Source organism: Nyctereutes procyonoides, unplaced genomic scaffold, assembly GCF_905146905.1.
Source record: "Nyctereutes procyonoides isolate TBG_1078 unplaced genomic scaffold, NYPRO_anot_genome, whole genome shotgun sequence".
Classification (NCBI taxonomy): domain Eukaryota; kingdom Metazoa; phylum Chordata; class Mammalia; order Carnivora; family Canidae; genus Nyctereutes; species Nyctereutes procyonoides.
The window spans coordinates 93508570-93523950 of NW_026575125.1; the positions used below are offsets into that span (position 1 = coordinate 93508570).

At 35.2% G+C, this 15381-nt stretch overlaps 1 protein-coding gene across 7 annotated transcripts in view; it reads left to right on the top strand.

The window, feature by feature from the left end:
• Window positions 1-15381, top strand: part of STAG2 (stromal antigen 2) — a 135185-nt gene that overhangs the window by 68929 nt on the left and 50875 nt on the right. For all 7 annotated transcript variants that reach the window (XM_055337790.1, XM_055337794.1, XM_055337791.1 and 4 more), the window contains 4 exons: window positions 3873-3969; window positions 8085-8161; window positions 12139-12343; window positions 14679-14830. In XM_055337790.1, the coding sequence (XP_055193765.1) occupies window positions 3873-3969; window positions 8085-8161; window positions 12139-12343; window positions 14679-14830 (531 nt within the window). The remainder of the gene's footprint in view (window positions 1-3872; window positions 3970-8084; window positions 8162-12138; window positions 12344-14678; window positions 14831-15381) is intronic.

Consider the following 15381-nt stretch of genomic DNA (forward strand, 5'->3'; position numbering starts at 1 on the left):
AATATTCTAAATCCTTTGTTGTCATTTCAACAATCTTCATGGCATCTTCACCTGGAGTAGATCCCACCTCAGGAAATCACTTTCTTTGATCATTAAAAAGCAGTTCCTCATCTGTTAAAAGTTTTATCTTGAGATTTCAGCAATTCAGTCACATACTTAGACTCCATTTCTAATTGTAGTTCTTTTGCTATTTTCTACCACATCCCCAGTGAAATTTCTACCACATCCACTCTAAGTCATGAAAGCCCTCAGAGCCATCTCTGAGGGTTACATTCAGCATCTAAAGTCCTGTTAATGTTCATAATTTGACTTTTTCTCATAGATCATGAGTGTTCTAAATGGCATCTAGAATGATGAATTATTTACAGAAGGTTTTCAGTTGACTTTGCACATATCCGTCAGAGGACTCCCCATGTATGGCAGCTATAGCCTTGTGGAAATGTATTTCTTAAATAAGATTTGAAAGTTGAACTTACTCCCTGATCCATGGGCTGCAGAATGGATTTTTTGTTAGTAGGCATGAAAACAACATGAATGTCATTGTACATCTCCATCAGAACTCTTGGGTGACCCAGGTGCATTGTGAATAAACAGTGATATTTTGAAAGGAATCTTTTCTGAGTAGTTGGGTCGAAAGTAGGCTTCAGATATTCGGTAAACCATGTTGTAAACAGATATGCTATTATCCAGTCTTTCTTGTTTCATTTGCAGAGCATAGGCAGAGTAGCTTAAGCATAATTCTTAAGGGCCCTAGGATTTTTGGAATGGTGAATGAGTCCTGGCTTCAATTTAAAGTAGTCAGTTGCATTAGTTCCTGACAAGAGAGTCCATCTCTCCTTTGAAGCTTTGTAGATAGGAATTGACTGCTTTCTAGCTATCAAAGTCCTAGATGGCATGTACTTCCAATATAAGCTTATTCTGTCTGCATTGAAAATTTATTGTTGTGTAGCTACCCTGGTTAATTATCTTAGCTAGTTTTCTGGATAGCTTACTGCAGTTTTTACATCAGCATTTACTTTTTCACCTTGCACTTTGATGTGAAGGAGACACCTTCTTTCCTTAAACTTCATGAACCTACTACCTCTGCTCTCTTCAGTCTTTCCTTCTGCATTTTCTTTACCTCTCCCTTCAGAGAGTTGAAGAGAGTTGGAGCCTTGCTATAGATTAGGCTTTGGCTTAAGGCAGTGTTGTGGCTGGTTTGATTCTTTTATCTATACTTCTAAAATTTGCCCCATATCAGCAATAAGGCTGTTTTACTTTTTTATCATCATGTGTTCTCTGTGAACAACACTTTATTTTCTGCAAGAATTTTTCCTTTGCATTTATAACTTGGCTGTTTGGCTCGAGGCTTATCTTTTGGCCTATCTCGGCTTTCGACATGCCTTCCTCAGTAAGCTTAATCACTTCCAGCTTTTGATTTAAAGCAAGAGATGTGCAGCTCTTCCTTTTACTTAAGCACTGGGGGTCATTATAGGGTTATTGATTGACCTAATTTTAATATTGTGTCTCAGGGAGTACAGAATCTGAGGAAAGGAGAGAGATAGGGGAATCAGAACATACACAGCATTTATTAAGTTTGCTGTCTTATATGGGCATGACTCATGGTGCCCCAAAACAACTACGATAGTGACATCAAAGAACTCTGGTCTCAGATTATCATTAACAAATATAATAATAATGAAAGAGTTTAAAATGCTGAATAGAATTAGCAAAATGTGACAGAGATGCAAAGTGAGCACCTGCTGCTGGAAAAATGGCTTTGATAGACTTCGTTGACACAGGGTTGTCACAAACCTTTGGTTCATAAAACATGCACACACATACACAAATACAGCAGTATCAGAAGTGCAGTAAAATGAGATATGATACTATAATTTGAGCACAAATACCTTATCAGATACACAATTTGCAAAAATTTCTATTTTGTGGGTGCTTTTCTCATACTTGATGGAGTCTATTGAAACACAAAACTTAATTATGGTTAAGTGAAATTCATTTTTTTCTTTAGTCTCATGCTTTTAGTCTAATATCTAAGAATACTTTGCTTAATGTGTCTATGAAGACTTATGTGTTTTATACTGTTAGCTCTTTTTTTAAAAAAAGATTTTATTTATTTATTCATGAGAGGCAGAGGCAGAGGGAGAAGCAGGCTCCATGCAGGGAGACTCTATTGATCCTGGGATAGCAAGATCATGCCCCGAGCCAAAGGCATACGCCACACCACTGAGCCACCCAGACATCCCTATAGTGTTAGTTCTTACATTTCAGTCTTTGATCCATTTTAAGTATTGTGTATGATCTGAGTTGGGTCCAGCTTCAGTGTTTTTTTTTTAATTTTTAAAAATATTTATTTGAGAGAGGGGAGAGAGAATCTTAAGCAGGCTCCACACCCAGTGCAGAGCCTGATGTGGGGCTTTTAACTCACAACGTGAATCATCAAGCTGAAATCAAGAGTCAGACGCCCAGGCACTCCCAACTTCATTCTTTTGCATGCAGATATCCAGTTGTCCCAGTACCATTTGTTGAAAAGACTAGGCTTTCTTCATTGAATTGTCTTGGCATCCTCGTCAAAAATCAAGTAATCATCAATAAGAGGTTTTCTTTTTGATTCGCATTTTTATTCCATTGATCTACAGTTTTTGTCCTTAATCCAGTACTGTGTTGATTGCTGTAGCTTTGTAGTAAGTTTTGGAAATAGTGAAGTATGAGTTCTCCAACTTTGTGCTTCTTTTTCAAGATTGTTTTGACTATTGTAGATCTCTTGCATTACCATAAGGATTTTAGGATCAGCTTTCTAGTTTCTGCTAAGAAGCCAGCTGGATTTTTAATAGGGATTGCATTGAATCTGTAGTTCTCTTTAGAGAGTATTGTCATCTAACAATATTAAGTCTTTAGATTGGGGGAAGCCCAGGTGGCTCAGCTGTTTAGCGGTGCCTTTAGCCCGGGGTGTGATCCTGGAGACCTGGGATCAAGTCCCACGTCAGGCTCCCTGCATGGAGCCTGCTTCTCTCTCTGCCTGTGTCTCTGCCTCTCTCCCTATGTCTCTCATGGATAAATAAATAAATCTTTAAAAAGTCTCTAGATTGGTAAACTGTCCTACTTATTTATGTATATTTAGTCATCAATTTGTTTTTGTTATTAACATGGGACTATTAGTGCTCACTTTTGAAAAAAATTATTTGGTTCTGCATTTTCTCATTGACTCAGCCCTTTACATCTTTTTAAAGATTTATTCATTCATTCATTCATATGAGAGAGAGAGAGAGAGAGAGAGAGAGAGAGAGAGAGAGAGAGAGGCGCAGAGACACAGGCAGAGGGAGAAGCAGGCTCCACGCAGGGAGACCGATGCGGAACTCGATCCCGGGTCTTCAGGATCACGCCCTGGGCTGAAGGAGGTGCCAAACCACTGAGCCACCCGGGCTGTTCCCTTTACATCTTTTAAAAAGATTTTTGTTTTCATTCCATTGCAGTGTTAATATTTTAAGTGTTATTTGTATTTAGTATAGTATCTTAGTCAAAAAGAAATATGGGGGTGATTTTTTAAAATAATTTCTAGGATATCCTTAATGTCACTAGAAAAAATAAGTAATTTCACTTTATAGAATTGGGTCCCCTAATTATTTTTCACATTCTTTTTAATGCAAAGTAAACTGCAGACTGACCATTATGTGCTATCAGGTGATTATTTTCCTGAATTTGGTTCTCTTTTGTTGTTAAAATTTAACATTAAGTTTTAGTATACAAATATGTATATATTAATTTGAAGTAATGAGATACTACTTAATGTTGGAATTTAATGACTAATCAAACTTAATTCTTAGAACATTAGCAAAAGCTAATGGTTTTTTTTTTTCCCCCTCCTCTGCTTGTAGTCGGTGGTAGATGATTGGATAGAATCATACAAGCATGACCGAGATATAGCACTTCTTGACCTCATCAACTTTTTTATTCAGTGTTCAGGCTGTAAAGGTAAGATACATTTATTTTGGAAGCAGAATGTTCTTAAATGGTCTCTTTTTTTTCCACCTAAATATATATTAGCACTTTATGTGGAAAATAATGCCAAGATACGGAATTGTTAGCATTATAATCATTTAAAATGTATATGGAAAAAAGAGCAAAGAACAAAGTAGGAACTCTGTTGAGACAGTTGTATTCATGTGCAAAAGTTAGCTAAAAACTTGGCAATTTATAATTGTTATATTACTTTTATTAGATATATTTCCCACTTTCAGCATCTGGTTTTAGGAACAAAGAAATGGATTAAGAAGGGAGGAGGAAGATAATGAAGAGATACAGGTTCAAGTGGCAGGGAATTGTAAAGTGTAGGGAGTTTAAAAGTGCCATGAATAACAGTAAGTAAATAAGTAAGTAGGTAAGTAAGTAACTTAGTTAAGTAAGGTATTGGTGAAATTTCTAGGTGTTTTTTTTTTAAAGTAGAGAAGTTTTGGAGTGGTGTCTTGTTGCAAATGTTTTCATTTTATTTAAAAAGCTTTTGAAGTAGGAGTAGGGAAAATATAAAATATAGTAGTGTGGTCCCTGGGGCAAAAATATTTACTGCAGACATTTGGCAGGGGGACAAAATTATGTAAGTTGTGGCGTGTCATACATCTTGATCTGGATCAGTAAATGATTCAGACAAAATCCTGGACAGGTTCTGATCTATTCTGTTTCTCCCTAATACTTGGCCTGTCCTTGAAATTTTAGAAGATGTCCAGGAAAAGTTACAAAGTTTTCCATGAGTATTACATTTTTTTATGGAAGTGTTACCAAACACATGTGAAGTTAGGAGGAGGGAAATTTGCTTAAAAATAGATCCAAGAAGTTAAGATCTAAAGAATGATTGACTTAAGCAAATCTGTTAAATAAATCCCAAGAAGCAATTTATATCTACTCTTATAATTCTACACTAATACTCTAAAAATACTGTTACTGGAATTGTAAAACAAGTAACATTTTTAATTGAATTTTTATTATTTTGATTTTAACTTTGAAGGTGACATTTTAGTAAAAATAAAGTTAAATAGTTACATTCTTTTCACATTACTTTTCCTTTAATTAGCATAGGATTAAATCCTAATTCTCAAAATTATACTATTTGGTGGAAAATGTAGATACCTGACTGTATATAAGGATTTTATTTCCAGTTAGGTTTTTAAAAATTTTATTTTAATTCCAGTATAGTTAATATACAGTGTTTTAGTAGTTTCAGGTGTACAATATAGTGATTTAATAATTCCATATAAACAAGTAACATTTTATAAACTGATGCATTTTATTGGAGGTTGATCACAACATTCAGTGCAGCATGCATACTAGATATTATGTATGCAAGGCCGGATAGACAAATATTAACTTCTTGAGTCTGATCTGCGTAATACTGTTATCAGTTTTGAGAAATTTTAAAAACTGTCTTTTTAGAGAATTTAAAATCTTAGAGCACAGAGAGTTATCAAGTTTACTTCTTAGCTAGAGGAAGCTGCAAATCAATATAGAAAATTCTACTGACTCTGCTCAAAGGAAATGTAATAATGACAATATGATGAATCAGATTATACTTTAAAAAATAGGACAAATTAGTATTATTTATATTTTGTCTGTGTCCAGTCCATCTTTCTGGAGTAGAAGGAATCGGGTACCTGTTTGTTGTATTGTGTAATCAAGGACCGTGTCCTTTCTCTTCAGATTCTTTCAAAGTGGAACGTTGATTGCAGAACGGCTGAACAGGTGCCAGAAATAACTTGATGAGTTGAAATTCTGAATTTTATCTTTAGTCTTCCCTGTTACACTGTAGTTTGGTCAGTTTCAGTTTCCTAGTTAGGCTTCTGAATTGTAATTTTAAAACACGGCTATAGTCAGCATTTTCCCTTAATCAGCTTCATTCCTTTTCTGGCACCATTGTGTTTTATGAATCAGGAGTTTGCCAACGGAACCTTTGGATATACTTTGCTGTATACTAGATTGTCCAGATTTTTAAAAACTGAAGGTGTTAAAAAACTTATCAGGTAGATTTAAACACTGCTATAGTATTACTTTAGAATCAAGAAAGCTCCATAAAGGACAATTTATTTTGTAATCAAAGATAAGATCATTAAGTACTTTCAAAACACACTTAGGATTATTTTGATTCAATGCTAAGTGAGTTAGAAACATTTTTTAAAAGATTTTATTTATTTATTCATGAGAGACACACAGAAAGAGGCAGAAACACAGGCAGAGGGAGCCCGATGTGGGACTTGATCCCAGAACCCTGGGATCACGCCCTTAGCTTAAGACAGATGCCCAACCACTGAGCCACCTAGGTGTCCCAGAAACATGTTTATATGTACTGTACTTTAGCCTTTTTCCTTTGGACTGAGGATTGTGATTGTGAGCATCAGTTATTTTACCATAGTTTTGCCTTCAGTATCTGTTGAGGTGTGGAGGGATATTTGACTCTATGCTGAATGGCTCCAGACTGTTGGGGTTGCCAAAATTGTGGCCAATGTTTCCTTCTTTCTTTCCTGGTCAGCTGTCCTTTTCATTTTACTGGTTTTTAGCAGTATCTCTGCATATCTCTTACAGTCCACCCAATAGGCTCAGACATTGTGTCTTAGTGACACCTTCACACCTGCCCCAGGAGTGATGTGCATGGATTCTGTGACAGCTATTTTTTTCTGCTTATTTTTGGGTTTCGGGCTGTTTGTTATATGGAGAGAGGAACTTCAGAAATGGGGCAGTTGTCAAAATGTATGTTGTATGTTTGCTTTGAGATTTATTTATATATACATGTTTATTTTGTAGAAATAGTTTCAGGGATTGAGTAACTTATCCTCCTATAGCTTTGCCAAGTTTATAGCACCTGGGTATAAAATACAGGAAGGTTCTGAAGATAGATATATCCATGGCTTAATTAAAATTTAAAAACTCTTCAAAAGGTTTTTGAGAATGTGCTTCCTTAGGCAAGAGAAATGGTGCCTTCTTCCAGATTTGTTAATATTTTAAAGCAATCATGTAGTTCTTTAGTGTTGTGGTAAGTAGGGGCTCTTCACAGGACCACTAGAAGCTGATCTTTCTTGGGGGTGTCAGCATGATGTAGATGAATAATCTCAAGGTATTTAACTTCTTTGTTTTATTCTTTACTTCCTCCTCTGTAAGGCCAGTATATAGTGCCTGCCTCATATTTACGGTATTCATAGTGATATGACTGGCAAGGAATAAGTAATCTAGCAATAGAAGTATGGTTTTTGAAAATCTAGTTTTTATATTTGTTCCTTTTTAAATAATCTGATACCCCATCAGTGGAAATTCGTGTATGTCTTCTTCCTACACATTTTTTCCTAGAAATCCCTTTTCTGGTATTTGATCTCTACTTGGCTTTTACTACTTCTTGTAATATGCATCCTTTTTCCTCCCCTCTCCTGTCTTCCTTTGAAATTCTAAATGTCCTTATCAGATTCTTTCTCTCTGAAACACCTGATTTATGCTTTTTTTTTTTTTGTCTGACCGATAGCTTTTATTGTCATTGTCACTCATTAGGGCATTTCTTATGTACTACCTTCAATAGTTTTTTTTTATAAATTTATTTTTTATTGGTGTTCAATTTACCAACATACAGAATAACACCCAGTGCTCATCCCGTCAAGTGCCCCCCCTTCAATAGTTTTAATTTTCCCTCCCTCCTTCTCTCCCTCTTTTTCTTCCTACCTTCCTGTTTTTGTTATTCTTTATTTAAACTTCCAACTAGATGACAGATGGGCAGAAACTACAACTTAACTTTGTGTTTATTGGAAGCCCTTTTAGAGGATGATGAGATGTAGTTGCTATATAGTACTTAATAAAGAAACCTGGCTAACGTGGACTCTACCTATCACTCATTTTCTTATTCAGGTTTATCCTTAAAGTTTTAATCGTTACCCTGGGTGCTGCCTCACCTTTGATGACATATATTAAAAGGGATTAAGCCAGTATATATATTGTAGGCAAGAGTAGATTAAGGAGAGTAGAAATATGATAGAGACTGACAGTGTAAGCGACTAACTTAGAAGTTCTCTATTTTATTCATTCTACAATGTATATTAACTTCTTACACTTGGAAATTTCAGGAGTTGTCACAGCAGAAATGTTTAGACATATGCAGAACTCTGAAATAATTCGAAAAATGACTGAAGAGTTTGACGAGGTAACTTACTACCCTAAATGCTTTGATAATTTTATGCATGTTAATCTTGATTTACCCTTGAAAGGATTGTGAAATTCTGAGTATTATTGTTATGGATAATAGTTTTGTCATCACATTTAATCAAATGATAGAAGTCACCTTGGGCAAGTTGTTTTCTTAACATTGGTTTCATCATCTGTGAATAATACTCTTTGGTAATAATACTTCTAAGCCTATTATGGATTTAATTCAGTAATGGTTGAAAAATTTCTTAGCATTTTATAGTGCCTGCTGTATAATAAGAAATTAATAAATGGTAGCTATCATTATTGTCAAAAAATGAAAACTTCAGGAAAGAATATAATTTAGGGCCTAAAAAGAAAAATTTAGTGCCTAAGAACATGTCTTGAAATATTGTTAAAGATACATTTGGTCAATATTTGGGGAACCAGGTAGCTTAGGCAAAGGATTGTATACTTGACCCTTGAATGGAATGAGGGTTAGGGATGCTGACACCCCCCTGCCCAACATGGTAAAAAATATATAACTTTGGCTCCCCTGAAACTTGTATAATAGCCTACTTTTCACGAGAAGCTTTACTGATAGTCGAGTAACAAACATTTTGTATGGTATATGTATTATATACTATGTTCTTATAATAAAGTAAACTATAACAAAGAAAATGTTATTAAGAAAACCATAAAGAATGGGATGCCTGGGTGGCTCAGTGGTTGAGCATCTGCCTTTGGCCCAGGGCGTGATCCTGGAGTCCCGGGATGGAGTCCCAAATCAGGCTCCCTGCATGGAGCCTGCTTCTCCCTCTGCCTGTGTCTCTGCCTCTCTTTGTGTGTCTCTCATGAATAAATAAATAAAATCTTAAAAAAAGAAAACCATAAAGAAGGGAAAATAAATTTACAGTACTGTAGGTGTATTTATTGAAGAAAATCTGTGTAGAAGTCGACCTGTATAGTTCAAATCCATGTTATTTAAGGGTCCACTCTTTATATGGTTATTATTTAAAATATCCTTTATGGGGGTGTCTGGCTCCCTCAGTAAGTGGAACACACAACTTTTGATCTTGGGGTTATGAGTCCGAGCCCCATGTTGGGCATTGAGATAATTTTTTTTGTATTGAGATAATTTAAAAACAAAATCTTTAAAAAATATATCCTTTATGTTTCAAATATGAGTAATAAGAATAATACAAATAAAAAGATACTACCTTAGACTTGAGTGAATCCTGTATCACAGTGATGCTTTTGAAGTATTGTTACCAACAAAGACATATTTAGATTTACTATAATGTAAGCTCCTGCATGGCAGGGATTTTTGTTTTGTTTACAGCTGCATTCCAGCACCAGCAGCTTTACTCTTCAAAACTTGTCACTGAATTTTCAGGTAGAAAGTCTTGTCCCATTTGAGTTTTACTTGACCATTTTTTCTTGCTTACTCTGATGAAGGAGCTTTCAACCATTCTAAAAGACAATAGTTGTTTAAAAAGTTTGATGATCCCTAAGTGCTATTAATCAATCTCCAACTATTTACGAGGCAATTATGAGTAATGGTATTATAGTAGTCTTCCCTCTTATCCCCGAGGGATACATTTTAAGACCTCCAGTGGATGACTGAAACCACACATAGTACCAAACCCTATATATATAGTTTTTTCCAATAGGTACATAACCTGTGATAAAGTTTATTATATAAATTAGATCCAGTAAGAGATTAACACTAATAATAAAATGTAACAATTATATAATAAAAATTATGTGACTGTAGTTTCTGTCAAAATATCTTTTGTACTCACCCTTGTGATGATGTAAGATGATAAAATACCTACATGATGAGATATAGTAAGGTAAATGACATAGGCCTTGTGACATAGTGTTAGGCTCCTTCTGACAATACCTTAGAAGGAGGATCATCTGCTCTGGGACAGAGATCAACCGTGGGTAACTAAAATGTGGAAAGTGAAACTATGAACAAAGGACAATGGAGGGGGGGGCATGACTACTTTATTTTAACTTACTAATATTAGATGTTTTAGTGAAATCCTTACTAAAAGGAAACAGCTATTTAAGAATCCTAAAGTCTGATTTGTGTCACAAATCAAGTTGCTGACAGCAATTAAGATGATAGTTTTCAATGTAGTCACTAAATGATTAATTCAGAGATTATGGAAGAAAACCTTTTTGTGTAATATTAGGATCTTATTTTTTTTAACGATTTTATTTATTTATTTATTTATTTATTTATTCATGAGAGACACAGAGAGGAAGAGAGGCAGAGACAGAGGCAGAGGGAGAGGCAGGCCCCCTGCAAGGGGCCCGATGCAGGACTCCATCCTGGACCCTGGGATCATGCCCTGAGCAGATGCTCAACCGCTGAGCCACTCAGGTGTCCCCAATATTAGGATATTCTCAGATGAGAAATAATAGTTCAGCTTATATATGGCATGACTTAAAATTAAAACATATATTGTTCTAATGACAAAATAATAAGAGGGGTGCCTCGCTGGCTCAGTTGGTAGAGCATGCAACTCTTTATCTTGGGGTCATGAATTCAAGCCCCACATTGGGCATAGACTTCATTTTATTTATCTTTTAAAAAGATTTTATTTATTAGAGAGGGAGAGAGAGAGAGAGAGAAAGAACACACATAAGTGTGGGGGAGGGGCACAGAGAGAGAGGGGAAGCAGCCTCCCCTCTGAGGAGGGAACCTGACATGGGCCTCAATCCCAGGTCCCTGAGATCATGACCTGAGACAAAACTAAGAGACGCTTAACTGACTGAGCCACCCAGGTGCCCCTAGAGTTTACTTAAAGAATACACACACACACACACACACACACACACACGCACACGCACGAGTTTTATATATATAAAGTTTTATATATATAAAGTTTTAAATATATATATAAAGCTTATATATATTATATATACACAGTTTATATATATTTATATATATCAGAGTTTTTATATATAAAGTTTTATATATACAGTTTTTTATCTATATAAAGCTTATATATAATATATATATATAAAATGGTCAAAATGGTAAAAAAATATGTATATATAATGGTTTAAAAATGGTTAAACTGTACTAATAAAATGGTCTTAAGTCTCTAGAATACTCTTAAAAGTAACTCTTTTAGAAGTTCTATGTAGTATTGGCCTGTGTTTTTAAGGATTTTTTTTAAGAGAATTTATTTAGATAGAGAGCAAGTCACGGGGCGGGGGAGAGGGAGAAAATCTCAAGTGGACTCCCTGCTGAGCATGTAGCCTGACTTGGGGCTCCATCCCACAACCTATGAGATCATGATGTGAGCCGAAACCAAAACCAAACGTCAGATGCTCAATTGACTAAGCCACCCAGGTTCCCCGTTTAAGGATTTGTTTTTAGTGATTTATGGAGATTCTCAGTGTAACTTCATTGGAGAATGCCCCATCTTTATATATAAAACTTGAGTACTAGTGTTTCCAGGCTGTACTAGCTACATTTCCATTTCTTTTTAAAATTAGGTCATTGTGTAAAAAAAAAAAATGTCATTGTTGACCATTTGATGTTCTTGAAACTAATCAAAATATACATTGTAATCTTTTGATTATAAATCATACATCACTTAGACTGGTTGAAAGTATGATTTCATTGTTTTGAGTCTGTTTAAAAATATAACATTGGTATGCTTTTGTATTAAGGAAATTCAGTAAGTGTATCTTTGTTTATAATGTTTTGCTTTGATGAAAGCTGCTTTTTAACTTGGAGTAATTGGTATATATTTTTATTTGTTAGATTGAATTCAGGATATCCATTTTGGTCTTAAAGAGCAGAAGTGTTCAAGGGTACCTCCCACCTACTTTAAGGATTTATTGGAGAAGAAAAGTGGGGTAAAAGAGGCTTTTTTTAGCTTCTGCCTAGGTAGGGTATTTCATAAACAAGTGAAATTTTATTAAATCCTGTGTTTTAAATGAAATTGCTGTTTAAAATTTTTGTTTTAGGATAGTGGAGACTACCCACTTACCATGGCTGGTCCTCAGTGGAAGAAGTTCAAATCCAGCTTTTGTGAATTCATTGGCGTATTAGTACGGCAATGTCAATATAGTATCATATATGATGAGTACATGATGGATACAGTTATTTCACTTCTTACAGGATTGTCTGACTCACAAGTCAGAGCATTTCGACATACGAGCACCCTGGCAGGTCAGTATTTAGAAATTTTTTATTTGAATATTTCCTTAGATTAGAGACGAAAATGATTTTCACTAAAAGAAATGAAATAATCATTACTCACTAATTAGTTTTGCTTATGGAGTAATGACTAACAGGACACTATCCCCTGTCCCCCTGTGAATTACTGGGATTGGAATGATACTATCAGTTTTGATTCTGTGAAGGTATACTATAGTTAGTATATGGTGATTTTCTTATGTTATCTCCATTTGATTACTATGCCACAGAAAGGGAAAGAGGTGGATAGTAATGCATTGCATCTTGAAAGATGTTTTACCAAGGAGGATATTGATAGCAATTTAGGGGAAATCTTCAGTCATTTTGGATATGTAGTCCTCATGACCTTATTTTATCTCTAATATGAGCTGTCCCTCCTGGTTTGATGGTCCCTGCAGGATGACGTTTACTCTTTAACCACACCACAAAAATGGATTTTTCTTATGTTTCTGAGTAACCTTAGACTGAGCTAAATTCTTTACTTTTTGAAATGAATTATGTTTTTAAGCCTCACATAGTTCTATTTCTAGGGCAGTGATTTTTGGTGTTGGTGTTTATAAAATCTTTTGGTTTCTCTTCTGTGCTAAAGGTAAAATTGTTGATACATGATTACTGAATATGTACTGTTTGGTTTCAGCTTGATAAAATCAACTAGGCACTTAGTATTACAGTAGTATTATAAGCCTTAATGGTAGAATATATTGGTTTATAAAAAAAATTTCATTCTCTAAGTGTGGGGATGTTTTTTCCTTTAGAATATTTTCCTGAAGAATTAAAGCTGTACTTTTGCTAAGTCCTCCATTTTCATAAAATAGATTACAGGTAATCTGGGGGAAGTGATTGGAGGAAAAAGTGCAGGCAGTCCTATAGGATTTTTGTTTTTAGATTGGAAGTCACAAAATATAAATGTGATCTTGTTCTATGAACTTAGCATTTAATGTTAACTTGGTGGCTTAAATTAAAATAAGTATGATGGCATAAGGTGAATAATTTTAGATCAGAATAACAAACTGGTTTGCTGAGGGAATGAAATAGCTCTGAAGAGAAAGTTGAGAAGCCCTTTTAAAGGGACCCAATAGCCACAAATTAAGATTTGGTTTTGTGTTGTTCTCTTATGCAATGAACCAGATCTGACATATAGTCTGGAATAAACTAAAAAGGCGTAAAATGGTGAGATGTTTCAATTAGTTAAGTTTTAAATCACAGACAGTTTTGTCTCAGGAGCAGGGGTTCGGTAACAGAAGGTCAGGATCTGGAGGAAGTGTAATAAAATGTACTTTATTGAGTGATACTTTTCTTTGACTTTTCATTTAGATCTATACTACATAATTTCACCATTGTCTTTATGCTGGCAATATAATAGAATAAAATTAAAGGAAATCAGTAACTGATGAAATTCATTTTTACATATTGTAGTTTGATATGAAACACTCAAGCTCCCTGTCCTTTTGGTAACCAAGATAGCTATGTGACTGCCGTAGGAACCAAAATTTACTGAGAAGGTGAATTATGATTTCTGACAAAGATCATTGTAGGGGACACATTTTAGAATAGTAGGATTTGAGCATAGTCAGAAGTCACATCAGTTTTGAATACTGCTTTAACTACTTATATGAACTGTGTAATCTCAAGGAAATTATTTACTTTTTTCCTTTTTTTAAGATTTTATTTATTTATTCATTAGAGACAGAGATGGGGGGTGGGGTGGGCCGAGGCCTAGGCAGAGGGAGAAGCTGGCTCCGTGCAAGGAGCCTAATGTGGGACTCAATCCTAGGATCACCCCCTGAGCAAACACTCAACTGCTAAGCCACCCAGGCTTACCTCCTTTTTTTTAAAAAAAGATTTTATTTATATTAGCATGAATGAGGAGGAGGGGCAGAGGGAGAAGGAAGATTCCCCACTGAGCAGGGAGCCTGATGCAGGGCTCAGTCCCAGACCCTGAGATCTTGACCCTAGCTGAAGGCAGGTGGTTAACCCACTGAGCCATCCAGGCTCCCCCTGAGGGAAATTTCTTAATCTCTGTGAGCTTGTTTCCTCATGAATGAAGTGGAGATGATACATAACTTTGAGGGCTCTTTGTGAGGATTAGGAGGAGATAATCCACGAAAAATACTTAACATAGGAACATAGGTAACTGACAAAGTGAGTATTCGGTACACATTTGCTGTCATTTATTGTCATTTGTAGCAGCTGTATTTTTCTTTTCTATTAGAAGCAGAACAGCTCATCTTATTTCTCTTAATTTGAGATTAAATTGTAAATTTTTGCATCTGTGAGACTAATTTCAAAATTTTCCATTTAAAAATAGCTATGAAGTTGATGACTGCTTTGGTGAATGTGGCACTAAATCTTAGCATTAATATGGATAATACACAAAGACAGTATGAGGCAGAACGGAATAAAATGATTGGAAAACGAGCCAATGAGAGGCTAGAACTCCTGCTACAGAAGCGGAAAGAGGTAAACTTTTGTATTGAATATTTGAGCTGTTAATCCATGACCAACTTTGACCTTAGTTATATGTTTGCTAGTTCACCAGATAAAGTTTTTGGAAAGATTTAAATTTACTATTTCAAGTTGTGTAAATATCTAGTTTTGTTGAGTATCCATGCCAACAATACCTGTTGTGAATATTTTCTTTCTGTGTAGACTAGGATTAAGAGTTCAGGGTTTTGATAATGTCCTGGGCCAGTCAGAGAAGTTGTTTTAAGCCTTAGTATTATTCATCTCTGCCATTAAAATGTCTCTCCTAACTTCTTCCTTGAGCTTGGTGTCACAATGAATTCAGGTTTCACTTATGTGACACCACTTTGAAAAATAACTTATAGGCTATTTATGGTGTCTAAATTACTGCCCTTTTTTTTGGTAGTATGGTGGCAGTTGATTAACATGACTGACTGACCGCCAGATTTAACTTTGAATGAGGAAGACATTTTTCATCCTTATGCTAAATAATACTAAATAAAAACATCTTTTTTAGAGGGGGGAGGGGCAGAGAGAATCTTTTCTAG